The sequence below is a fragment of the Pseudophryne corroboree genome, chromosome 1, assembly GCF_028390025.1.
Source record: "Pseudophryne corroboree isolate aPseCor3 chromosome 1, aPseCor3.hap2, whole genome shotgun sequence".
Lineage (NCBI taxonomy): Eukaryota > Metazoa > Chordata > Amphibia > Anura > Myobatrachidae > Pseudophryne > Pseudophryne corroboree.
In genome coordinates, this window is record NC_086444.1 from 1,023,132,113 (window position 1) to 1,023,158,942 (window position 26,830).

General features: G+C 45.4%; 1 protein-coding gene across 12 annotated transcripts in view; it reads left to right on the top strand.

Annotated features, from left to right (window-relative positions):
* TENM3 (teneurin transmembrane protein 3) overlaps positions 1-26,830 on the top strand; it is a 1,613,133-nt gene that overhangs the window by 493,829 nt on the left and 1,092,474 nt on the right. For all 12 annotated transcript variants that reach the window (XM_063920671.1, XM_063920672.1, XM_063920674.1 and 9 more), the window contains one exon: positions 19,240-19,537. In XM_063920671.1, coding sequence (XP_063776741.1) covers positions 19,306-19,537 — 232 coding nt within the window. In that variant the 5' untranslated portion in view covers positions 19,240-19,305. The remainder of the gene's footprint in view (positions 1-19,239; positions 19,538-26,830) is intronic.

Sequence of the window (26,830 nt, forward strand, 5' to 3'; positions counted from 1 at the left end):
TTAATTACTTTCTGGAGTGCGCATGCCCAGCGGGCGCACTGTGCGTGCACACCCCGGGAACTCAGTGAGATGCTATCAGCTTCTCACTGGTGCGATTGCCTCTGCCTGTCAATCAGTTGTGGGGCGGGAGGGGGCATGCCAGCGGCGTTAGAATGCTGTTGGCGGAGCGCAGTCCGGACAACGGAGGCATGTCTGGACCTTTGTGAGGGGTTTGCCGCGGAGGATGCGTGACGTCACACACAGCCGCTGCGACACGAGACGCAGCGGGTAGCGGCCTGCCAGCGTGCAGAAGCTGTGCTGGCATGGAGCTGTTCGTCAGGTACAAAAACATCACCGCCGTGCAATGCTTATGTACCTGTGTGAGGTTGGCTGGGTAGGGCCTGACATGCGGGGCGGACTAGCCGATGCTGAGCGTCCCCTTGTAAGCCAGAGTAAATGATTGTAGATGTGCTAAACTTAGCACATATATGATCAGATCTGAATTGGGCCCTCAGTGTAGATTCTTGTCAAATAGATTTCAGAAATGGGCCTTTACTGAATTGTAACCCATTCTGAGTTAACTGGTGACTTCTGTGCACTGTATGATGCTGTGCGGCATACTTGGCTATATACTGTATATGGAATGATTTAATATATAGGCACGATAAAATTCCAATTGTATAAACCTTGTAAAATGCAGATTGATGCCTATGATTCCTGAATATAAACTATTCCCACTTGCACTTGGGATATAGGAGAGCTGGCATCCATGTAGCTAGCTGCCTTTTGGTCTGTGTTTTGTTTCTTTCAAGGTTGTATTATAGTGTATAAAGAAAGTAATTTCTAAAGCTGATCAACTAATCATTAAGTCTATTGATATCCACAATACATAACATATTCCTTTGTAAATATGAATGTAGCCAATTAACTTAATGCTTAGCTCCTCAAAGTATTATACAGCTTTCTTCCACATAAATGAGGTAAAATGCAAGGAATTAAAATAAATAAAGTCATTTAAAGAACCTCTGCATTATTTAGCAAAGCAGCGGTGATGAATCAGACCAAGTAAAATGAGATGTATAATTGTGCTATAATTTTGCTATATGAATGGAATTTGTCTCTGCAGAGATATGTGTATGAAACCAATTAGTTTAATGTAGCTCTCTCCCAGCAATAATGGTAAATATGGTAACATAAAATGCTGGCGTTCAGTGATGAGAAACAACGAAAAGTCTGAAGACAAAAAAAATAATTAAATGTGGTATCACAATATATACTGGAAATAGGTGCTGGGGCAGGAATGAAGCATTAGGGCTGTTTCACACGCAGCCTTTTTGCCCGGATGGCAAAAAGCCGGACTAACTTGTATTATAACAATAATAAAAACGGTAGCCTACTCGATTTAATTATTACAGATTCATAGTGTCGTTTACTAGTTTATGATGAAAGCACACCTCATCATCACTTTAGAACTATAGGAATTCCCAATATCATACTTCATAACCGTCCAAGTGTGGACATTGGGAGATTGTAGTCCCCTGATTCACCCAGGCCTTGCCTTGTTCTGCCCAGTTGCGTAACTGGGGGCTCGGGGGACCTTGGCAAACCCTAAGAGTAGGCCTGCTGTAGATATCTGTAAACCCTTAGGTCTATATGTTTTATCATATCCGAATAATTTCAGTATCATGCATATTAGAAATACATGAGGTGGCACGGCAAGATATTGTCAAAAATTTGTAAATGTTTCCAGTTCTGATTTCCTGTATAAGCCCACCCCCAGACTCCCATTGGCTAATAACAAAGGAGTCTGGGGGTGGGCTTATACAAGAACGAGAAGCTGAGTACTGCTGCATTCCGAGTGTGGGAACACACTGCTCTGCCGAACCCCATTTTATTAGAAGTCACAACTCTAATTGACCTAGTCTACTGTATTTAGTAACTGATTTTAGGGTGGGCCCCCTTTACCCTGTGGGCTCCTGTACATTTAGCAGTCAAACCACCCTGTAGTTATACAACTTGTTCTGCCTAAACCATGCTCCTAGCCTCCGCACCTGAGTTACAATCACTAGAGCATCCTTGTAATGCTGATTTAGCACCTTCCATAAAATGAAAATGGGTTATGGAACCTTCTGGTGTATTGTCCCGTTGTCTACTTCTATCAGAGGCATGACTGTAACACCAATTTTAGGCAGTTGCAATTGATAATGTCGATATTATCTTAAACCATAAAGCTATACCTCTAGATACACTTTTACCGTGGAGCCGCTATGGCTGCTAGACTGAACACATGCACTACACACTTTGTACGCTATTTGCGTAGAGTCCCGTACGTGGTACGTACTTGGCGTACACACGCCGCGCTGAGTGTACAGAGTACGCACAGCGCGCGCACACACCTTTAATAAACTTTAAACCTTATTCGTAATGCAATGCAATGTTATTCTTACACTCTATACCATGTGCCGCAAAGCACTGTAATGATGTTATACTTTAAACCTTAAGTAGCGCTGACAGTATAAGGTACCCGCAGTGCGTACACCTTATCAATACACTCTTAAACCTTATACAGTAAAATACGCTTTAAACCCTTGCAGGAAAGTGAGGACACAACACCGATATGTAGTGAACCACAGGGTTCTAAGGCCACAGTGGATTATTTCAAAAGGGATAACAGTACAATTTATACACTACAGGCTAACAAGGTAAATCTACAACAGAATAATGGCTACAGTCAATGTACATACGTGAGAATGTTCGCTTGCGCAACCTGGACCAGTCCTCCGCTTATCAGGTAGAAAGCGTTCAGAGTCTTCTGACTGGCCAGGCAACAACAGGCTTTTTATACACAACTTCTATACACAATACAATGGTCACTGTAATCTCATTGTCCATTGGACACAGAGATGTATCTTTACATTACAGGAGAGGTCATAGGTTGATTTGAAAAGGTGGGCGATGTCTTTCTCAACTGCTCTTGTGGGTGGTATCCTCTGGATTCCCGCCGCATACATAATATACAGTACATACAGTTTATATCTATATTCTACTTCTGCACATAACTATACACTGGAACATGCGATCTTTCTCTAACCAACACCGGAATGTAACCCTTAAAATACCCTACAGCTGGATACTAGACATCACCTTCTAACCTTAATCTGACCCTTCCTATCATGCAAAGGCGAATCCCTTAGTCCTGGAACTGTTTAAACTGTTGATACTTGCTGATGTGGTGCGGGGTGGCTATGTGTAAAATGTGCACTATTTGGGTTAAATATGTAATGTTCTGATAACCCTCTATGCGCTCACAAACCCCGCCGTAAATACCCATACCACGCGCAGGAACGCGGGAGCGATCATACACAAATTGCGGATATGTGCACGCACAGCGGAAAAAGTGTACGCGCAGTAATTACTGTACTACCTTAATGGCTTGGTCACCCCCTGAAGGTGTGCCGATCACTTGTGAAGCTTACGGTATGTTCCCTGTCCTCCAAACACCCATTCACTGCTATGTGCACCAGTAACAGGGGCATTGCCAGCAGTAAACCAGGCATACAGTACCACCCATCTGTTCCACACTTGTCCGCAGACAGAACAGCTTGACACAGGACCTAATTCAGGTTTCATCGCTATTGAGACAGAAATTGCAATCGTCTCATATCTGCTACTGCTGAAAATCGCATGTGAAGAGCCGATAGCAGAATTGCGATGCAAACGCAAAAACAGAGGTACATTGGGGGTAATTCCAAGTTGATCGCAGCAGGAAATTTTTTAGCAGTTGGACAAAACCATGTGCACTGCAGGGGGGGCAGATATAACATGTGCAGAGAGAGTTAGATTTGGGTGGGTTATTTTGTTTCTGTGCAGGGTAAATACTGGCTGCTTAATTTTTACACTGCAATTTAGATTGCAGATTGAACTCACCACACCCAAATCTAACTCTCTCTGCACATGTTATATCTGCCTCCCCTGCAGTGCACATGGTTTTGCCCAACTGCTAAAAAATTTCCTGCTGCGATCAACTTGGAATTACCCCTATTGATAGCTGCGGATGACCCAGATCTACTCAGAATAATGAGAATGCAGTCGCTCTGGTGCCATGTTTTCAACTGACGTCAGGTACGCGCCCAGAAAATGGCCATGACCCGCCTGCATTTTTCCAAACACTCCCCAGAATTGCCATGTTAACACCCACGAATGGTCACTTCCTGTCAGTCATCTTGTGATCGCATTTTGTTTATGCCGCGATCACATTTTGACCTTCACACACGCGCAATGCATTCACAGCGCATGTGCAGTCTGCCGATAATCGGCCAATTCGCAATTTAGCAATTTTACAACTGAAGCTGAATAAGGCCCATAACCCTCAAATTGAGACAGTGCTGCCTAAATGGATACAGTTAGGAGTTACGGTCACTGAGCTTCACATTGTGTGCACTTTCAGGAACCTCAAAATACTGGTTCTAAGCAGGGGCGTTTCTACAGAGGAGGGGGCCCATGTGCACCTCCGGGTGAACCCCCTCCTCTGAACGGCGCTATAGACTTCGGCATTGTGCCAGAGCCTACTGCGCATGCGCAGGTCTCTGAAAACATGGCGCCCGCCATGATCCGGAGACCAATTTGGTTACTGCACATGCGCGATGGCCATTTTGGCGGTGATTTCTGCCGCGATCGCTGCACCCGCCGCTGGACTCCAGTAAGGTAAGTATTTAAATGGGTGCGGTGTGTGCACACATTATAGAAGCGCCAATGATTCTAAGATAGTTCTGGCTACTGCCTTGGAACATGAGGCTGAATAGAAGAAATGTTTAATACAGAGATTTTACTACAGTATGCTGAAATTTATTGTGATTACATCATTATACCAGAGCTAGTCAGCATCCTTATGTAATTATGCTCTATTTCTTTACTAATCCAAGCACATTTCAATGAAAACATAATTAACATAATTGATAATATGCTTTAGGGCAATCTAGCCGTGTAATATACATGCAATGTTTTTGCAATGGTGAATACATAATTGAATATTAGATAATAACATATATTCCAACAGCACCCATTCAGCCAGTACACAATGCTTTAGTTTTCTTCTTACCGTTTATTTCTCTTACGTCCTAGAGGATGCTGGCGTCCACATTAGTACCATGGGGTATAGACGGGTCCACCAGGAGCCATTGGCACTTTAAGAGTTTGAGAGTGTGGGCTAGCTCCTCCTTCTATGCCCCTCCTACCAGACTCAGTTTAGAAATGTGCCCGAAGGAGCCAGTCACAGATAGGGGAGCTCTCCAGAGTTTCCTTAGTAAAGTTTAGTTTTAGAGTTTATTATTTTACAGGGAGGCTGCTTGCAACAGCCTCCCTGCATCGAAGGACAGAGGGGGGGCAGCAGTGTCCGCCCTGCAGGGTCTGAGACACTGTCTCCGCTGACTGGACACTGAGCTCCAGAGGGGATAGATCGCTCCCCGTCGCAGGGGATCGCTCACCCCAGCAGCATGCCGCCACCCCGTTACAGAGCTGAAGATTTGTGGTGAGTGAGTCACCGACATCTCTAGCAAGTGGGGGGTCGGTGTGAAGATGGCGGCATCAGGGTAGAAGTGCAGTATTAACTGCGCTCCGGAGGCTCAGCGGTACATAGTGCGGCGCTGTGAGGGGAGCCCTGAGCCAGCGCCTACACCCTACACTGGTCACATAGCCTGTCGGGGTACCCGGATCTCAGCCAGCATCAATCCTCAGGCCAGTATAATCCTATGGAGAGTGGGAAGACAGCGCCATTTTGGGGGCAAAGCGTCTCCTCAGAGCAGACCCAGCAGCGTTCAGCGCCATTTCCTGCCTGCACAACGCTGTCAGTGAAGAGCAAGTCCCTCCACAGCAACTCCAGCTATCTATCACGGTACCAGGGGGTTGTAGAAGAGGGGGGAGGCTGCAAAACTGTGTAACCTATTAAAGTACACAGTCAGTGCTGATAGGGGGTCTCCCTTTATATTAAAAGCGCTGTGTGTGGGTTGGCTCCAATCTCTGTGTCTCTCTTGCCATTCTTGGAGGTGAAACTCTGTCTGCCCTCCCCTGTGTGTGTGTGGAGTGTCTGTGGTCTCCATTAAGCAATGTCCAGGGACTCTGTGTCATATGCTGTAGAGGATATGTCCTCTCAGGATGATCCCATTCCATGTAATCAGGATTGCACTGGTTTAGCACAGATTCCAGCAAGGAAGCCTGAGTGGTTGTCCTCTATCAAATCTATGATTTCTCAGATTCCAAATAGGGTTGCACAGAATGAATCTGCAACTCAGGCTTTACAGAACTCTATGGCAGTATGGCCCAGTTCTGGTACATCAAGGCTCCCCGCTGTATAGTCCTATAAACGTGCTCTTGCTCAGATCATGCAGGATTATACCGATACCGATTCTGATACTACAGATGGTGACTGGGATGTGTTGCAGGGGGCAGCATCACTCGCAAAAGGGGTACAGTTTATGATAGAGGCTATTAGAGATGTGTTGAATATTGCTGATACGACACCCGAGCAGGTTGAGGAGGTTTGTAGGCTTACTTCACTGAAAATAAGAAAGCCTCGCTAACCTTCCCTGCGTTAAAGGAATTAAATGCTATATTTGAAAAGGCTTGGGAAAAACCGGAAAAAAAATTCCAGATACCTAAAAGGGTTCTGGTAGCATTTCCTTTCCCGGTAGAGGATAGGAAGAAATGGGAAAACCCGCCTATTGTTGACGCGTCAGTATCCAGACTCTCAAAAAGGTGGTTTTACCTGTTCCAGGATCTACCGCCTGGAAAGAGCCGGCTGATCGTAAAATGGATAATACGCTCAAATCCATGTACACGGTTTCTGGGGCAATCCTACGTCCCACTGTTGTCAGTGCTTGGATTGCCAAAGCTATTGTAAAGTGGTCAGGCACGTTACTTGAGGACTTGGATACTATGGAAAAATGTGATGTTGAATTGTTTTTATGTAACATTCAGGATTTGGCAGGATTTCTGGTAGAATCCATGAAAGACCTGGGTTCCATGGCTGCGGGTATTTCCTCCATGTCAGCATCAGCTCGTCGAGGACTGTGGTTGCGCCAGTGGTCTGCCGACTCGGAATCCAGGAGAAGTGTGGAGACCCTACCCTACACAGGTCAGGCTCTCTTTGGGGAAGCATTAGATGCGTGGATCTCCACGGCTATGGCTGGTAAGTCACCCTCAGCTACACCTGCTCCGAAGAAACCTTTTTCTTCAGTTACATCACAGCCCTTTCAGTCTAACAAGCCCAGAAAGGCCAAGCCGTCCAATACCTTCTTTCGGGGAAGTCAGCCCAAGTTCAAGAAACCTGCGGCTGCAAGTTCCCAGGAACAGAAACCTGCTTCAGGTACACCAAAGTCCTCCGCATGACGGTGGACTGTACGCCCCGGAGGTGGGGCCGGTGGGAGCGAGACTCAGACATTTCAGTCATGTCTGGGTGTCCTCCGACCTGGACCCCTGGCTTCAAGATATTGTGTCCCAGGGGTACAGGCTGGAATTTCAAAATCTCCCTCCTCACCGATTTTTCAGATCAGGCTTGCCAGCTCTGCTGGCAGAAAGGACTGTCCTGCAAGAAGTTGTCCAGAAGTTGGTGGAGGCACAAGTTATTGTGCCAGTACCACCTCATATGCAAAACAAAGGTTACTATTCGAACCTTTTTTCGTGGTACCGAAACCGGATGGTTCGGTCAGGCCCATTCTGAACTTAAAATCGCTAAACCCCTTTCTGAGGGAGTTCAAGTTCAAGATGGAGTCTCTAAGGGCAGTGATTTCAGGTCTGGAGGAGGGGGAATTCCTAGTATCCCTGCATATCAAGGATGCGTACCTCCACATTCCGATTTGGCCGCCGCATCAAGCTTATCTTCGAATCACTTTGTTGGACTGTCACTTTCAGTTCCAGGCCCTCCCATTCGGGCTTTCTACAGCACCGAGGGTATTCACCAAGGTGATTGCGGAAATTATGATTCTCCTCCGCAGGCAGGGGGTGAACATAATTCCGTATCTGGACGATCTGCTGATAAAGGCATCGTCCAAGGAGAAGCTGTTACGGTCCATAACACTCACGACCCAGCTTCTCAGGGAACATGGTTGGATCCTGCATCTTCCAAAATCACAATTGGAACCAACCAGGAGGTTGTCCTTTCTGGGAATGATCCTCGACCCGGAGGTGCAGAGGGTGTTTCTCCCAGAGGAAAAAGCGTTGGTGATTCAAACAATGGTCCGGGATGTCCTGAAGCCAGCCCAGGTGTCGGTTCATCAGTGCATTCGCCTTCTGGGGAAGATGGTGGCCTCTTACGAGGCTCTGCAGTACGGGAGGTTTCATGCTCGGTCCTTCCAACTGGATATCCTGGACAAGTGGTCTGGATCCCATCAGGAATGCACCAGAGAATACGTCTGTCACCAAAGGCCAGGATTTCACTCCTCTGGTGGCTGCAATTACCTCACCTTCTGGAGGGCAGCAGGTTCGGGTTTCAGGACTGGATCCTTCTAATCACGGATGCAAGTCTCCGGGGCTGGGGCGCAGTCACTCACGGGGAAACCTTCCAAGGAAGGTGGTCAAGTCTGGAAGCCGGCCTGCCGATAAATATTCTGGAACTAAGAGCCATCTACAACGGTCTTCTCCAAGCGGCCCATCTTCTGAGGAATCAGGCCATTCAAGTGCAGTCGGACAATGTGACAACAGTGGCTTACATAAACCGACAGGGCGGAACAAAGAGCAGAGCTGCAATGGCAGAGGTTACAAGTATCATCCTCTGGGCAGAAAAGCACGTGTTGGCGCTGTCCGCAATCTTCATTCCGGGAGTAGACAATTTGGAAGTGGACCTCCTCAGCAGACACGAGGAGTAGAGTCTCCATCCGGAGGTGTTCAAGGAGGTGACAGATCTTTGGGGTGTACCCCAGATCGACATGATGGCCTCTCATCTCAACAAGAAGCTTCGGCGGTATTGTTCCAGGTCGAGGGACCCGCAAGCAGTGGCGGTGGACGCCCTAGTGACTCCGTGGGTGTTCCAGTCGGTGTACGTATTCCTCCACTTCCACTCATCCCAAGAGTTCTAAATCTCATAAGTAGAACAAAGGTTCAAGCGATCCTCATTGCTCCAGACTGGCCAAGAGGGCTTGGTACGCGGATCTTCTGGATCTACTGCAAGAAGAGCCGAGGCCTCTTCCTCTTCGGGAGGACCTGCTGCAGCAGGGGCCGTTCGCCTATCAAGACTTACCGCGGCTACTTTTGATGGCATGGAGGTTGAATGCCTGATACTAGCTCGGAAGGGCATTCTGAACAAGGATATTCCTACCCTCATACAAGCTAGGAAAAAAGTAACGTCTAAACATTACCAGCGAATTTGGAAAAAAATATGTATATTGGTGTGAGCCCAAGAAATTTCCTACAGTGGAGTTTCAACTGGGACGGTTTCTCCTCTTTCTACAAGCTGGTGTGGATATGGGCCTGAAGTTGGGATCTGTGAAGGTCCAGGTTTCGGCCCTATCCATTTTCTTCCAGAAACAATTGGCTGCCCTCCCTGAGGTCTAGACCTTTTTGAAGGGAGTTCTGCACATCCAACCTCCCTTTGTACCACCTACAGCGCCTTGTGACCTTAACGTGGTGTTGCAGTTCCTCCAATCGGACTGGTTCGAGCCTCTACAGAAGGTTGAGGTCAACTTTCTTGCGTGGAAGGCTGTCACGTTGTTGGCCTTAGCTTCTGCTAGCTGTGTGTCTGAGATGGGGGCTTTGTCCTGTAAAAGCCCATTCTTGATCTTCCACGAAGATAGAGCTGAGCTCCGGACATGTCAGCAGTTTTCTTGCTAAGGTTGTGTCGGCATTTCATATCAACCAACCTATTGTGGTGCCAGTGGCTACTGACTCCTCAATTTCATCAAAGTCCTTGGATGTTGCAAGGGCTCTGAAAATCTATGTGAAGAGGACTGCTCGTCACAGGACATCGGACTCTCTGTTTGTCCAGTATGATCCCAAGAAAATTGGGTGTCCTGCTTCTAAGCAGACGATCTCTCGCTCGATCAGGTTCACTATCCAGCATGCATATTCTATGGTAGGATTGCCGTGTCCTACGTCTGTTAAGGTCCACTCTACTCGTAAGGTGGGTTCTACCTGGGCGGATCAATCAGTTCTGCAGGAGCCTCTGCGCTCTCCCTCCCATTCCGGGAGCTTTGGCACATCCCCATGGTACTAATGTGGACCCCAGCATCCTCTAGGACGGTAAATCCTTTTCTCGTAGTCCGTAGAGGATGCTGGGCGCCCGCCCAGCTCTTTGTTTTCCTGAAATTGTTATCTGGTTCAGTACAACTTTGTTATTAGTTGAGTACTGTATTGTTACTTGGTAAGTAATGTTTCAGCGGTTGCTGAGTTTTCAAGCTAAGTTAACTTGATGTTTCTTGTATGTGTGAGCTGGTATGAATCTCGCCACTGTGTTAAATCCTTCTCTCGAATATGTCCGTCTCCTCGGGCACAGTTTCTAGACTGAGTCTGGTAGGAGGTTGATAGAGTGAGGAGCCAGCCCACACTCTCAAACTCTTAAAGTGCCAATGGCTCCTGGTGGACCCATCTATACCCCATGGTACTAATGTGGACCCCAGCATCCTCTACGGACTATGAGAAAAGGATTTACCGGTAGGTAACCAAAAACCTAATTTTCCAATTGCAATAATCTATGTTGATTAAGATCATTTATATTAATTGTGTGTGCTTTTTTAACATCAATAAATTAATTACCTGTAAACGTCTATCATGACAATTGGAAAATAAGTAGAAAATATACAAATAGACAATTGTCTATCAGATTTAATAGGTCAAAATGGAAGGCGTATGTCAGCTTTAAAGTCCGTTAGCAGAGCTAAATTGCACCGATGATAGCTGCATGTGGCAGTGAAAGAGTTACTTTTGCATTGGTGTGTGTGTGTTTTTTCCGTACAGAACACCTGGGGCTACGTGTGCATTTGCGTGCAATAAATTAAGCAATTAGCCTTTCAATTGAATCTGGAGGAGGATAACAACCAGCGATTAAAAGATTTAATACATGTTAAGTGGTTTCTAAAGAACAGTCCAACATATTTTGTAAATTAATGTAAATGAAATAAATACTGGTGAAATAGTGTAACTTAAATTTAGCACAGTGCAGACGTATAAAAATTAGAGATGAGCGGGTTCGGTTTTACTCGGTTTTACTCGGTTCTCAAAACGGCATCTAATTGGCTCACGGATGTCACGTGTTTTGGATAGCCAATAAGATTCGGTTTTGAGAACCGAGTAAAACCGAGTAAAACCGAATCCGCTCATCTCTAAAAAAATGCATGGGTAAAAAAACAAACCATCACATTAATGACATTGATATAAAATAATATTCATTAGCATAAGACTCTAGTATATAATATAACTTCTATTGTTTGCTTCATACAGTCTTTTCTATATATAAATAATGACTACACATTCACAGTATTTACCCTGATTTGACATCCTTTAACAGCTTGTCGCCTGCTGTGACTTACTACATTTAGTGTGAGTTTTTTCAGGATTTTATTTTATGCTGACAGTGACTGATGATAATAATACAAGTAATAAATATAATAATAATAATAATAATAATAATATCAAAATGTACTGAAAAATGATGATCTGTAATGTATTACTAATTAGTGTAATTAAAACAGATATCCACTCACTTCTTGTTCTACAGTTATAGCCTCAATTGATAATAAAATTATTTACAAACCTTGTAATTTTCTACTGTCTAAGGGGGACATTTACTTAGCAGTGATAAGAGCGGAGAAGTGAGCCAGTGGAGAAGTTGCCCCATCAACCAATCAGCAGCTCTGTATCATTTTATAGTATACAAATTATAGATGTTACTTCAGTGGCGATTGGTTGCCATGGGAAACTTCTCCACTGGCTCACTTCTCCGCTCTTATCACTGCTTAGTAAATGTCCCCCTTAGTCTGGTTGCCCGCTGGCATTAGAAAAAGTCTGTGTTAATGCAGTCATCAGCTATAACGTACGGTGGTAACCAACATTGGCATTTAAGAGGGGATCAATGGAGTATTCTACATTGACCTTTCAGGGAACGTGATTAAAAGATGTTATTGCCTCTTCCTACCATAGATGGAAATGCTAGTGGGTATGTTGTCATTGGAACCAGTAGGTTCAATTCCCCATACGCCACTGAGCCAACAAGAGGCTTCGTTGCGCTCGCCCCTTCCCCGCCGGGCATCTCAATGCCAGTATGCTGGTATGGTGACCAGCAGTCGATCACGCAATATACACCCGCTTCTACGGGATGTAGTTATGTGACCGGCGGTCACAATACCTCCACCCACAATCCCGGCAGTCTGGTCCACGACACCCATACAGTGGGAATAGAACCTGTGGCGAGCTTCGGTATGGGGACCGGTCACACAATATACACTAGTACTACTAGTATAAAAGAATTGTAGCAAATGCGTGATTTTAAGGGGTCTCAGGGATCCGCAGGATCCCGGGATTTGGGCCCAAAAATGCCGGGATTCATGGGATTACATTGCGCATGTGCGGGAGGGTGGGTGTAAGTAATACTACTCACTAATATTAGGCAGGCGGCAGCCATGGACAAGCTAAAAGCGGCGGCACTTCAAATGTAGCACCGGCCACCAGCCAATCAGAGCTGGCGGACCGGCAGCCAATCAGGGAAGCTGCCGCAGCAGCGGCAGCCAATCAGGAGCGACTGCTGCGGCCGCTTCCCTGATTGGCTGCCGGTCCGCCAGCTCTGGTTAGCTGGCGGCCAGCGCTTCATTTGAAATGCCGCCGTGTTCAGTGACCATGGTTGCCGCCCGCCTAATAGTAAGTAGTATTACTTACACCCACCCTCCCTCCGTGCAGTCAGTGCACCCTACAGCCTTCCTCCCTCCCGCACTGCTACCAACCCTCCCGCGCCGCTACCTACACCCTCCCTCCCGCACTGCTACCTACACCCTCCCTCCTGAGTCCTGCACCGCTACCTACACCCTCCCTACCTCCCGCACCGCTACCTACACCCTCCCTCCAGCGCTGCTCCCTACAACCTTCACTGATCCCTACTGGAATCCCGTGAATCCCGGGATTGGCCGTTTTTCAATCCTGAATCCCAGGATTGAAAAAACAGCCCGGGATTGGCCTCCCTAGTCTCATTGTATAAAAAATCATTTTGTGATTCATGTTATGCTTTATCTAGAACATGAGCAGATTCTTACTAAATGCTAATTACCACTTTGTTTAAACTAACTCTTAAAACATGACTAAAGGATTGGTTTAATTATGTAGGGTTACCAGGTCACACATTTTATACAGGAATAACATAAAATATACCTGCTGCATTATTATCTTGCAGTTACAGTCCAAGTGCACTTGCTAATACCACTTTTCCACCCAAGTCCCGGGTCTGACCCAAGATTTGGCGGCTCCAAGCCCGGTGCAGCAGCGGCTGGAGTTCTCAGCAGCAGTAGATGTCACTGGCCCCACCCTCAGATATGTGTCAGCGCTGCAGGAAGTAGCGTCCCTTGCCGCAAAACTCCTCATGGTTAGATGACCTGGTTTACCCGTGTACACTGCCTCCTAATCCTGGTCCTTCCTGGGACCAACCCGGGTTTTTGTGTCAGTGGAAAAGGGGTATTATTGTTGAGCAGCACAAACTTGTATGTAATTGCTAACAAGGGGTCTATTTACAAGCCTGAGAGAGAGGTAAAGTGGAGAGAGATAAAGTACCAGCTCCTGTCATTTTTCAAACACAGCCTGTAACATACAGTTAGGGGCTGATTGGATGATGCTTTGTGTACATCCACTTTATCTCCATCCAAGGATTTGTAAATCGACCCCTTAGTAGCTTTCTTTGTATTAACCATGTGATATTCATAAACTAAAGTAATTTTACTTTGCACTTTTACAATCTGGTAATAATAATAATAATAATCTGGTAAAGCTGCTGTTTGTTGTTGAAGGCCAACCATTGTAGACTCAAGGCTCGTTCAGAAGATCATGCAGTACAGATATCACTAGATGACTGATTTGATTTGAGGGAAATTACAGTTTATTATCATTAGACTGCCTTAAAAGGAAAAAAAATGTTTTAAGTAGTCTGCTGAATACTGTTTTATTAGGTTTTAGCAACACATTTACAATTCAAATGAAAGGGGTGACATAAGTTCCTGTGCAGCATATTACTACAATACTGGCTTATTAGCACCATCTGTACTGACAACTGTCGTAAAGCCTGCAGGTGATTGTAACTGCGGTTGTCTCTTGTACAGGGTAGGGAAGCTTATTTTCTTTCAGCTCTGATCTACATATAGACCTGAACATGGCATCTATTCTAAACACAAAACTACACCCATGGGTTTTCAATTCCTACTTGAAGAACAATAAAGTCTTATAAATAGGGTATATTTTTCCTTTTAAACAAGAGGCTCATGAAAATGTATAAAGCATGACTGCATTAGCTCTCATATAGCCATGTGTAAATCGAATATACTATATATGTTTTGGGCTGTAGAACACTGCAAAAGCAACCAACAAGTTCGGAACATTAATCAGAGAAATCTTCACCTTGGCCATAAATGATACACAGTAAAATGCCATCTCCACAAAGTAGTCAAAGGCAGGGGCCAATTGCCTGGACTCCCACTGTTTGTGGCATACTCCGCATGTGCCTTTGAAGAGTTTGTAGTACACATCGACTGTATTTTTTAATTTTTGTACTTCGACTTCACTTTTAACAGCATGGGAACGGAAGGGTGTTCTTAAAGCCTCCCAGCACCATTCGTAAAGCCTCCCGGCACTACAGAAATCCATTATATTGTGCAGATCATTAACATTGGTGGCACTGCACCACAACAAGAAAATGGACGCAAAGTGAAGCGAATAATCTGACAGAAATTGTGTGTGAACAGATATACATGCACACTAAGACCTTACTCTGCAGCGGGAGGTGACGTCAGCAGTCAGTCCCGAGCCCCTCCTCCTCCCTACAGCCGGAAGGACCTCTGACTGTGTTACTAGGGGAGGAGGAGTTTGGGTTCCGGGACCACGGGCTGCCTGCACACAGGTATGCCAGGGGGGAGTTGGTGTGAGCCGCGCAGGCTGGTGGAGGCGACAGGAAACGGTAAGAAGCCCAAAGGCTTCTATAGGGTATAATCATAAAAAGATGGCGATACCCACCGCATTGTTAAGCGGGCGGCCGGGGGTTAGTAGGGTTTTACCGCATTTTTTCTTTAGTACATCCAGCCCAAAGTAAGAAATTTAAGTGTGAGAGGTTCCAAGCAAGCTAAAGGATGATTATTCTATGTATGTCTTAAACCACCTATAAGTCCTAACTTTTACCTTTTCAAAGTTAGCCACAATCATTTGGATAATGAAAAATTTATTCACACTATGAACAACATATAAATCTAAAAAGTGACTCACAATCTTTGTGTTGTCAACATTGTACATAGAACCCACATTCAATCTTTGACATAGTTAAAACAGTTGTACTGATTGTATTTCAGTGTGGAAGACACAGTTTTCAGTTCAGTCTTTTTCAGAAGTCAATTAGATCTGTAGATAACAAACCAACGCATTTTGTCCATAGGACTTCATCAGGGGTCTGATAGCAATACATAGAGCATTAGATATCATCTAAGTGGATTTATGAAGAATTCATCAATACAATGACAACAGTATATGTGTACCACAGATGGAATATCGATAAGAAAAACTTCATAAACAAAGTGATAGTGTTGTAAACAACAGGTTGCTGTAAAAGAGTCTCATTAGCAGTGAGTGGCCTTTATACAGCAATGGTAATTAGCAGAGAGTGTCAGTTTTTGGATGTGGGAGAGCTAAATACAGATGTAGCCATGCTCATCTTTGCTGCGATGCAACATGCTGCAACATGACTTGCTGCATGGCATCTCATGCTGCGACTAATCGCAGCTGGCGATAGCTCCGGGCTGCAAATAGTCGCAGCACAGCATGCCATGCAGTAAGCCATGTTGCAGCATGCTGCATCGCAGCAAAGGTGAGCATGGCTACACACAGTAGCTACACTTTCTACCAGAGTGAGGACCCAAATCCACTATAGTTGACATAATTCTTCTTGGTATCTTTTACAGCCAACGATCCTCCGATAAAATTGTGAAGCGAGGCTTAGACTTGACTATTGTACGTTAGCTGATACAGTATTTGTTTTCTGGGTCAAGGGTTGGAGTGGGGGAGACGAGGCACCTATTCTATTCTTCTTTTACAACTTTGATATGTCATCTTGATCTTTATTGTAACGGACTTTTACATGCCTTTATGTATTCCATGTATTACACCATTCTATGTGATTATCACTGTCTTTAATAATCGCACCTTTATTCCTTACAATGACTGTTTATGTGACACTTGACGCTTCAATAAAAAAATGATTTAGAGAAAAAAAAAAGTGTCTGCTATAGCCTTAAGCACACTGAGACCATGGGGTCACTGTATTAGCATGACTCTTATTCATGCTTGCCTGCTTTTGAAAAAGCATATCAAGAGATTGTGAAAGGAACACCTATGAGCACAGCGTTAAAGTGGACGCGTACTGCTGCGTCGGGTCATAAAATTGACTTCAACGCAGCTGTTACATAGTTTGGCACATATATTGGCCATGAGAAACCTTATTTGAAAATGCATGTAGCCAGAGGCGTAACTAGGGTCTTCTGCTCCCAGGGAAAGCTGAAGAGTGACACCCCCTTCCTCCACCATCCCCGAAAACTATGTGCGTGCATGGGCATGGCTGCTGAAAATGGGGAGTGTCCACATGACATGCCACCCATTTCTCGACACTTTGAGAACATTACTTTACATTCCATATGCACCTTACCTATATGATGGTTCCTCAGAATGTGGAACCTTGGAAGAAATATATCCTCCCTGGGAAGACTCCATCTTCAGTCGGTATTCACTATTCATGTAGGATATTACATCATCTGGAAGATGCCTGTTTGTGTAGGAATATTAACAAGGTCATCCTCATTCAACAGTGGTTCAACCAGACTTGTGTCCCTTCCTGACCCCTGAGTTGTCTCTCAGCCACACCATCTTCTCCCACCTGCATCTCTCAGCCACACTATCTCCCTCTTGCATCTCTCAGCCATGCCATCATCTCTTCCCTGCATTGCCTCTCAACCATACCATCTCCTCCCTGCGCCTCTCAACCAAACCATTATCTCCCCCGTGCATGTCTTAGGCACATAACCTAAAACTCTCAGCCTCACCATCTCCCCCATGCATCTCTCAGCCACACCATCATTTCCCCCCTGCATCTATCAGTCACACCATCATCTCCCCCTTGTGTCATCTCTCAGTACACCATCATCTTCTGCCCTGTGTCGTCTCACAGCACACCATCACCGCCCCCTGCGTTATCTCTCAGCACACCATCACCTTCCCTTGCGTCATCTCTCACCACGACATCATCTCCCTTCCTGTGCCGTCTCACAGCACACCATCACCTCCCCCTGCGTTGTCTCTCAGCCACACCATCATCTTCCGCACGTTATCTCTCAGCCACACCATCATCTCCCCCCTTCATTCTGTGTCTCTCACCCTCCTTCATTCTATGGGGGGGGGGGTAATTCAATTGCTTGAAAAGTCAGGTAAGTGTCTGTTTTTTCCTATCTAATAGAAAGGAAAAAACAGACACCCAACCGACATTTCAAACAATCGAATATCCCCCTATGTCTCTTCCCCCCCTTCATTCTGTTTCTCTTTGTGTGTGCCCCCCACACACACACACACACACACACACACACACACACACACACCCTTCATTCTATGTCTCTCCCCCCTTTATTCTACGTCTCCCTGTGTCTCTTCCCTTTGGTACTTAGCTAGCGATTGGGGTGTCTAATGGATAAAGGTGCACCACTACACTATTATGGATCCATCTGATTCAGGGGCTCACCCCATCTCCCATCCCCCCCTTCCCGTTTAAGTGTCTTTCACTGTGATTTATTTTATAATGGAAAAATCTGCTGCATTTCTTTAACAAAAGACACATTCTCAACAACAATTACAGTGAGTGAAAATGGAAGCTCATATGTTGTTGTTTTTTTAATACCTTTTTAAACTACCCAACTGAAGAATCTGTCAGCATTAGGCGGTATTTTGGTGACATTGCATTGCATCAGATTTGTTACAGTATATATAAAAAGCAATCTTAGAATACATATCAGTCACTGAGACAGCGAGCCTTGCTACTTTTTCAGTGAGTGCAGCACTGACATAGAGGGGAATACTTTTTGTCCCAATAATAAACACTCAGCACTATGTGGGCAGCACTCTGCGTGACTGTGTCAATAGCTGTTCTCTTCATGCAGTGACTGGATGAAGAAGGTAGAATATGTTCCCAATGAACAGACATCCTCCTCCAATCTTGAAAATTATAGGAGAACCATTGGTTGAGAGGAATAGAAATGAAGGTGAGCCAGGGCAGGGACAAAGAACATTTGCCTGGACAAACTGGCCACTCACTGACTCCTGGGTAACGGCAGCTTGTGCTTTACATACTGAACCAAATCAGCAAGTATGTGATGGACCAGGTGTCAACATCCCTTGCAAAAGAGTTGGGTTCCGGACAACTGGAAACCCCCCTTTCCTGCATGCAAGCCTTTGCTATGCATATTTGAAAACTGTAGCATGATATTTTTTGTGTGCAGAATTATTAAGGTGGAATCACACTCATGAAAGCTCTGCTCTAGCATCTTTCCACATCATAATTCATTGTAATGGATCAATAAATAAGCTGTCCTGTTAGCAGAAATAATAAATAAAAATAATTGACAATTACAGCAAAGCATTTCCATGATCGGTTTTCATGTCTTTCAGAGCACAACGTGTTCCCTATTTTGAGAAACATCATCTTTGTAGTTTTTAATCAGTGTAAAATATCACGTGTCACTGCTACATCTTTTAATTGATGTCTGTAAATATTTGTTCATAGGATTTGGGAATACTGTAGTTCTACTTTAACACCATCTGCTTCTGACCTCTTACACTCTACTTTTGCCCTGTATTATTGCCCCTCAGAAATCAAGGCTCCTCTTTTTATGTCTTTATCAAGGCCCGTGTATTATGTCAGTTTGGATAGAGCATACAATTGACTTTTTCAGCGAGGTTCCAAAACATCACAACTGTTTGCATATGGCAGCCATGGCCATGTTTTGCCTTTTGTTTAGGTGGTGTATTGAATCGTTGTTTGCATTTGTGTCTCCTGTGTAGATAAATCAAGTGTGAGAAGCAATTTTCAAGTACGTCGGACTGTTGTGGGCACAGAATGAACTTAATATGGATGTAAAAGAACGTAGGCCTTATTGTTCCCTGACAAAGAGCCGGCGAGACAAAGAAAGACGTTACACCAATTCTTCGGTGGACAATGATGACTGTAGAGTGCCTACACAAAAATCGTACAGCTCAAGCGAAACCCTGAAAGCTTTTGATCATGATTCTTCACGGCTGCTTTACGGAAACAGGGTGAAAGACCTGGTTCACAGAGAAGTAGATGAATATCCCAGACAAGGTAAGTTTTACACACACACACACACACACACACACACACACACACACACACACACACACACACACACACACTTTATCTATTTATTTAAATTAATGCTATTAATTTAGAGATAATATGTACACTTTTTATTTAGTGCTGGAGAATTATAAGTTAAATAAAACAAAAAACAACAGCTGTATTGCAAATGCAAGGGTTAATGTGAAACAGCTGCAGTGACGTCAGTGATATGTGTGTGTGTGTGTGTGTGTGTGTGTGTGTGTGTGTGTGTGTGTGTGTGTGTGTGTGTATATATATATATATATATATATATATAAACAGGATGTATACCAGTGCTGGCTGAATAATTAAAATAATTATTACAAATAATTAAAAAGGATGGTTTGCTACAATATCACACAATTTATTATAACAATAAAAACAATAATCAATTAGAATCTGGATCTTATAAATACACATATAATAAAAAATGTGGTTTTGCATTTCATATAACCATAATAGCTACTGGTCTCACTCCTATATGCTAACAACCCAGGATTAGGTCCCTCTCTTAAAGGGTGTCCATAGACAATCACTAATAGCAGTGGGTTACCAGGAGGTGGTAATGCCAACAGTCTTTAAACAGTCTCTGTGTAGTCAGATGACTTGTCGGTATTGTTGTAGGGATAATCCACACAGCTAAACCAAAGCACTGCAGATAATTGCCACCAGAGAGTATTACAGTCCAAAAGTATATCCAGAAGGTATGTTGTAGGAGTCCATCAGGCAGGGAAAACTCCAGGCATTTCACTGGTATTTAAGAACAGACAGCTTCATCAGGAGTACACTATGGTCCTAATTCAAGTCTGATCATAGATGTGCTAAATTTAGAGGGACACCCAGCACACGGCTAGTCCGCCCCGCATGTCTGGCTCCACCCCCTTCCCCACCACCACCAGCGCGAGGTTGCAAAAGCATCGCACAGCGGCAATGTTTTTGCTCCTGCTGAGTAGCTCCCTGCCAGCACCGCTCCTGCACACTGGCTAGCCGCTACTCGCTGCTTCCCGGGTCGCAGCAGCTGCATGTGACGTCACGCAGCTGCTGCAGCCCGCCTCCGCAATGGTCCGGACACATCTCCGTTGTCCGGGCCGCACCCTGCCAACACCGTACTAACACCTTGGCACGCCCTCTCCCGCTCTGCGACCGCCTCTGCCTGTCAATCAAGCAGAGGCGATCGCAGTCCTGAGATGCTTTAGCATCTCACTGGGCTCCCGGGGTGCGCACCCCACAAAGAAATTCAGACTGCGATCGCTGCCGCTGTAGCGATCCAGTCTGAATTACCCCCTTTATTTTAAAAAGTCTAAATGGCCCCCTTTAAATACCTAGTCTAAAATAGTATATTCATTGCACCTATGTCACACAGATTAGTTTGAACAAACCGTCCATCAATATAGCTTGATACTGATATTTAGGCAATCCTACTAATTCCCGAACAATATTGTCATATTAAAGTTATTATAACAATTACCTATTGTGAAGAAAAACGGAGAAAGGTGAATTGAGGTCCATTTCCTGATCACATGATCCATTCGAAAGAAGGATGCGATCGCATAATGATTGACAGTCGCGGGTGTTGGGGTGCAGCGCTGCTGCATTTAGTGGGTGTGGTCCAGACCCACCCCCGCTTTCGATGCTGGAGATCTGAGCACACTTCCTCCCTCAGCAGCGCCGGCACCCACCATAGTCCAGGGAGAGGGAAGCAGAGCTTTCTGGAAACCGTTTCCTGGGGAGTCCTCTAACAACTTGGCCATGCCTCAAGCCTTACACTTGACATTACTGGGCGGCCCATGGGGCTGCGCAGTACTCGCTGAGCTCCATGACCAGCCTGAATCCCCCTGCCCTTTGGCCTGTACCTGGGTTCTGCAAGCACAAAAAGGTGAGCACCCGGGTAGCCCTGCACCCACCTACACCCCCACATGTGTGACCCCCTGTACCCCATACAGATTTGTTCTCTTACATCTTTGCTCCATGCGCTACAAGTCGCATTACACATAACGCGTGAGTGCCGTGTGACTTGGTAGCGACAGACGTCTTTTTTTTTGCATCTTTCCACAAAAATGCGTCTTAAGGTGGGTACACACTAATAGATATATCTGCAGATCAATTGATCTGCAGATATATCTATGGACGGATCGGGCAGTGTGTTGAGCATACACACTGCCCGATCCGTCGGGGACTGACGTCATGAACTGGGCGGGCGTGTACACACGCCCGCCCAGTTCAGCTGTCAAACACCGCCGGCCGCCGCAGCATGTGTACGGGCGGTCGGCCGACCGCCCCGTACACACACAGCGACGCGCCAATATATCGGTAGATATATTGGCCATCGGCTGTGCTGCGTGGCCGTCGCGATACGTCTGTGAACGACGGAGTTCACAGACGTATCGGCCGTACACACTGGCCGACGGTCCCGCGATATATCGGCCGTTCAAAAGAACGGCCGATATATCGACCAGTGTGTACGGGCCTTTAGACGCAAAGTTATGTAATATGAAGCATGAGCAGCTTCTGCTTATTAAAATGATATGCAGCATGCCTATATTCTGTGTGTGACTGCAACTGTATTTGCATACAAAATGCTCTGCTACAGTGTTTTCCTTGAAAACACTGTAACGTTTCATTTCGGATGCAGATAGAGCCGCTATTACATACAGAATATAGGCATGCTGTATATCATTTTAATCAGCAGAACCTTTGCATCTAAGATGCATTTTAGTGGAAAAAAGGGGAAAAAGAGACGCTTGACTCTACCGAGTCCCGCCACGGCATGGCGCAATTTCAAGGATTGTTTAGCGTGACTGCAGCAAGGATGTAAGAGGACACAACTGTGTACTTCTGTGTGTTTGTGAACTCCACTATCCCCCTCACTCCTAGTGTGTGAACTCCCAGACCCTCCTACCTCTGTGTGTTACATACCTTGCACCCCTCCTGGTGTTTGATACCTTGTACCACCTACTTCTGTGTAAATGACACCCTGTACCCCCCTACCTTTCCTTGTGTATGACACACTGTGCATCACTTGCCCCTGTGTGTGTAACACCCTGTACTCCACACCCATGTGTGATGCAGTGTACACCCCCTACTCCTGTGTGTGTTACACCCTGTAACCCCCACCCATGTATGATACAAATTATACCCCCTACCACTGTGTGTGTGTGTGTGTGTGTGTGTGTGTGTGTGTGTGTGTGTGTGTGTGTGTGTGTGTGTGTGACACCCTTTAACCTCTCCGTATATGACACATTGTACACCCTACTTGTGTGCTTGTGGCACCCGGTAACCCCCTACCCTCCACGCCATTTGTGACAATGTAACACCCTACCATTGTGCATTGTGTGTGTGTGTGACACCATGTAACTCCCTATTCTCCCCACTGTGTGACATGTACATCCCCTACCACTGTGTGTGTGTGACACCCTGTACCCCCACCTCTCTTTTTTGTGTATGTTTGTGATGCCCCACTCTACGTGTGTGTGTGTGTGTGTGTGTGTGTGTGTGTGTGTGTGTGTGTGTGTGTGTGTGTGTGTGTGTGTGTGTGTCACCCTGTTCCTCCGCTATTTGTAGAGGGGGGTCCTTTCAAAATTTTGCTATGGGGCCCACCAAGTTCTAGTTATGCCCCTGATTATACAGCTGTTGTTTTCTGCTGTTCTGTTATCAACAGTTTTTCATGGAGTGCACTAGTCCTGTAACCATAATGGCTTTTTTTGGACACTGTCATCAAACCTGCCCCCACCTATAGCATACTGGGGCAGGTGTATTAACCTGGAGAAGGCATAAGGAAGTGATAAACCAGTGATATGTGCAAGGTGATAAAGGCAGCAGCCAATCAGCTCCAATATGTAAATTAACAGTTAGGGACTTCCGGTGGGCGGGGCATCAAGCATGGCCGCATTTTAGTTCTGCTCCTGAGACAAGCTCTGTGCAAAGCGCTATTATCCCCATTTCAGTGGACCTCTGGGGTGCTGTGAATACACTAACTGGGAGAGCGTGGATAGAGGCATCCGGGGGTGCCCTTCTTGTCAAAGTAGCCTATGAATACACCGGAGTCCGGCCACATATATTGGTGGCCTGCATGACCGCCAGAGCAACTGGCGCGAATTTCGGCGTGGAAGCTGAGACTGTCTGGTGAGCTGACTGCCTGCAGTTGTTAGCCTGGACACCAAATAGTGGATCTTGAGCACAGGCAACGGTGGCTGGACCACGTATACGATCTATACACCTGCCCCGACGCTAGCCGACTTACCGATACCTGGCCTGGACCCCTAGGAACCTCACCAGCGAGGTGGCGACATTGTGCCCTTGGGATCTGTCAGCTGCCAGGAGGAGATCGCGGCAGGACGGAGATCTTGTCAGGGATGTGACGGGAGAAGCCCCTTCGTGCCTGGGTGTCATCTCACGATTAGTCCTGCTGCCCCGGTCAACTGTGTGACTGTCGGATCGGTATTCTGTGCGGAGCGCACGGTACACGGGACCTGCCTGACTCTCTGCCGGACATAAGACAGCTGCGTGCGGGTTGACAGTGCCTGCTGGTCGTGCTGAGAGCCAGGAGTGCACCCCCATCGCTTTACGTGTGGCGACTGTTACAGCGCGCTGAACGCTGCCGCCCGGGAGAGCCGCAGTCTTGGACGAAAGGGGTCTGTTGAAGCTGGAGTACCTCTGCTTTCTCTCGACTGACAGCACATACTATTGCCACACTTGTCCTTTGCTGGATTGTGGGGACTTCTGAGTCGCCGAAGTGTACCCCAAGACGTCTTTTGGACCTGACTGATTGGGCGGAAATACACTGGAAGAAACACTATCCGTCTCCTGCACTTCACTTTGAGAGCCGATTTTACTTATATGAGCCTCGGAGCCCACATTGCTATAAATTAGCTTTGTATATTTGGTGTTACCACATATGAACCTGATGCCAATTAGCTGACGATTAAATTTATGCTGCTTACTAGTATAATTGGCCCTATCACATTCGCATACACTATTATTCTTGTTTATGTAACAAACTGATTGCATTAGTTCTCCCTGTTATTTGCTCTGGCTCTGACTACGTTGCAGTTATCTCCACTGTATGTGGTTGATTGGCCTATACTGGTGATCTATACCAGTCCATCATCACACATATATAGACCGTTGCTGGAGTGATTACCCATTGTATAACATTTCAAGTTTTACTGCTGACTGCCCGGGCTCCTTATCTCTCGTATTAGGTCATTAGGACATAACGTCTGTTTTTATTAATCAAGATTTAATGATGCCACTTATACACTCCTCTTTAGTAACGGAGATGGTGGAAGCCATTGCCAAGCTACTTCTGCCCCCAATTGACAGATGGATAGATAAAATTACATTAACATTAGATGCTACTCTTCTTAAAGAGGAGTCACCGGCAAACTATGCAAACACAACGACTGGTGATGATGATCCCCGTAGGCTGGGGGATTGGATTATTGCTCCTCAACACCCCTCTACTCAGCAGATTAAGATCCCTTTCCCAACAATTGGTGAGGTTCATACTGTCCATTACCAACAAAACCAGAGTCCTTATCAACCCATAGAGATCCTGGGCTATTCTGTAGGGTCAGTATTGAATGAGCCGATAGAGGTGGATTTAGTTAGTACCCTGGAGGCAGTGGCTGGCGGAGAAGCTTCCCAATTTGAAAGGAAATTACGCATAAGCTTTGGTGGATCGGGAGCTGTAGATACTCCTGGGTTTAGGCCGATACATTTTTCGACAAATATTGGCTTTTTGACATTGCTATCCCATTCCATTCTTGCCCCTGACGGCATCAGTACTGTGCATGCATCATCCCTACACCAGGGACCCTTAGAAGCTGTTACATGAACAAATTACTCTTTGCTATTACTCTATTATCCTGCCGGTATTGGACATGTATTTACTGTTTTGACTATGGCTATCTATCTCCACCATCTTTATTGGTTCTGCAACTTTGTCTTGTTTATGTTTGTGTTTCAGCTAGTTTGAGCTAACAATATTTGTTTATCCTGTTCGTCTGTTTGTTTGTTTTTTCTGCCTCATTTGGTACAGACCTACAGTAGCTTGGATATGTAAATCTAGAAATGTGAAACGATTAGTCTACTTATATGCCAGGGAGACAATTAGACACAACTAGTTTTGTCAGATGATGTTATTCTTTTAGCTCCATAGTTTGTTTATGTTAGACCTGATCCTCTCTGGAGTATATTCCAGAGACGGTCACCCTAGTTAGGAAAGGAAAAGTTAAAGAAAATGGTGGAGGCGTTGACATTTTGGTGCGTTGATGTAAACTATGTGAATTTGTTTATTTACCTGCACCTAAGTTTTCACTGTTTTTCACGCATAACTTCTTTTTGTAACATGTGTGTTTACATCACATAATTTCAGATTCACATCACCTCTGATGCCTGTCTAGTATTTATGTACTTTCTTTGATGTGACCTCTTTGCAATTTTATCATTGTGTCGAGCCTCAATAAAATATTTAAAAAAAAAAAAATAAAAAAAATTAACAGTTAGGATCTGATTGGCTGCTGCCTTTATCACCTTGCACATATCACTGGTTTATCACTTCCTTTCTGCCATCTCCAGGTTAATACATCTGCCCCACTGTTTTTTAAACACAACCAAAAGAAAAAAAACTCCCAGAAGACACTGACGTGCTGTTCTTTTGTATGTGGGGCCTGTCCCAGAGTTTTCACGGATGAGAGCTTATTGCCCAACTGTGCATGTGTCTGAATCACACTGCCCCTGTGCCATCATGGTCTTGCAATGGCAGTCAGGATTTGTTTGCAAAGTTATTTGGGGTAGCTAACCGGGAGTGGCGGCAAAAATGCAGGTGTGCGGGGTGTTTTCGGGGGGTGGGGGGGCTTCTGCCTGCATTTGCAATCCCCGTACGCAGTAACAATGGCTCTTGTGTCTCATTTCTGCACCACCATAGGGCTACTCCGATAATCGAATGATCTGCCACAGACGCTGAGTCTTTGCATGCAGCCGCTGATATTTGCAAAGCCGCCAGTGGGCGTAATACATTTACAGGCGGCTGCAGCATTAGCATATTTTGGAACATTAGCTGCGAATGCATTAGCATTTAACATACATCTTTGAACCAGGCCCAGTGTTTGTATTGTATTGATTCAGCTGTCTCCCGGTATATCACTGTTAAAGGCAGCCAATGGCTGAAACCAAAATTTTATCCATCAGCACTGTTGTATTGGTCGTGTCTTTTTAAATAGTAACATTAATTAAAAGCAATGATTATTGCAGAAT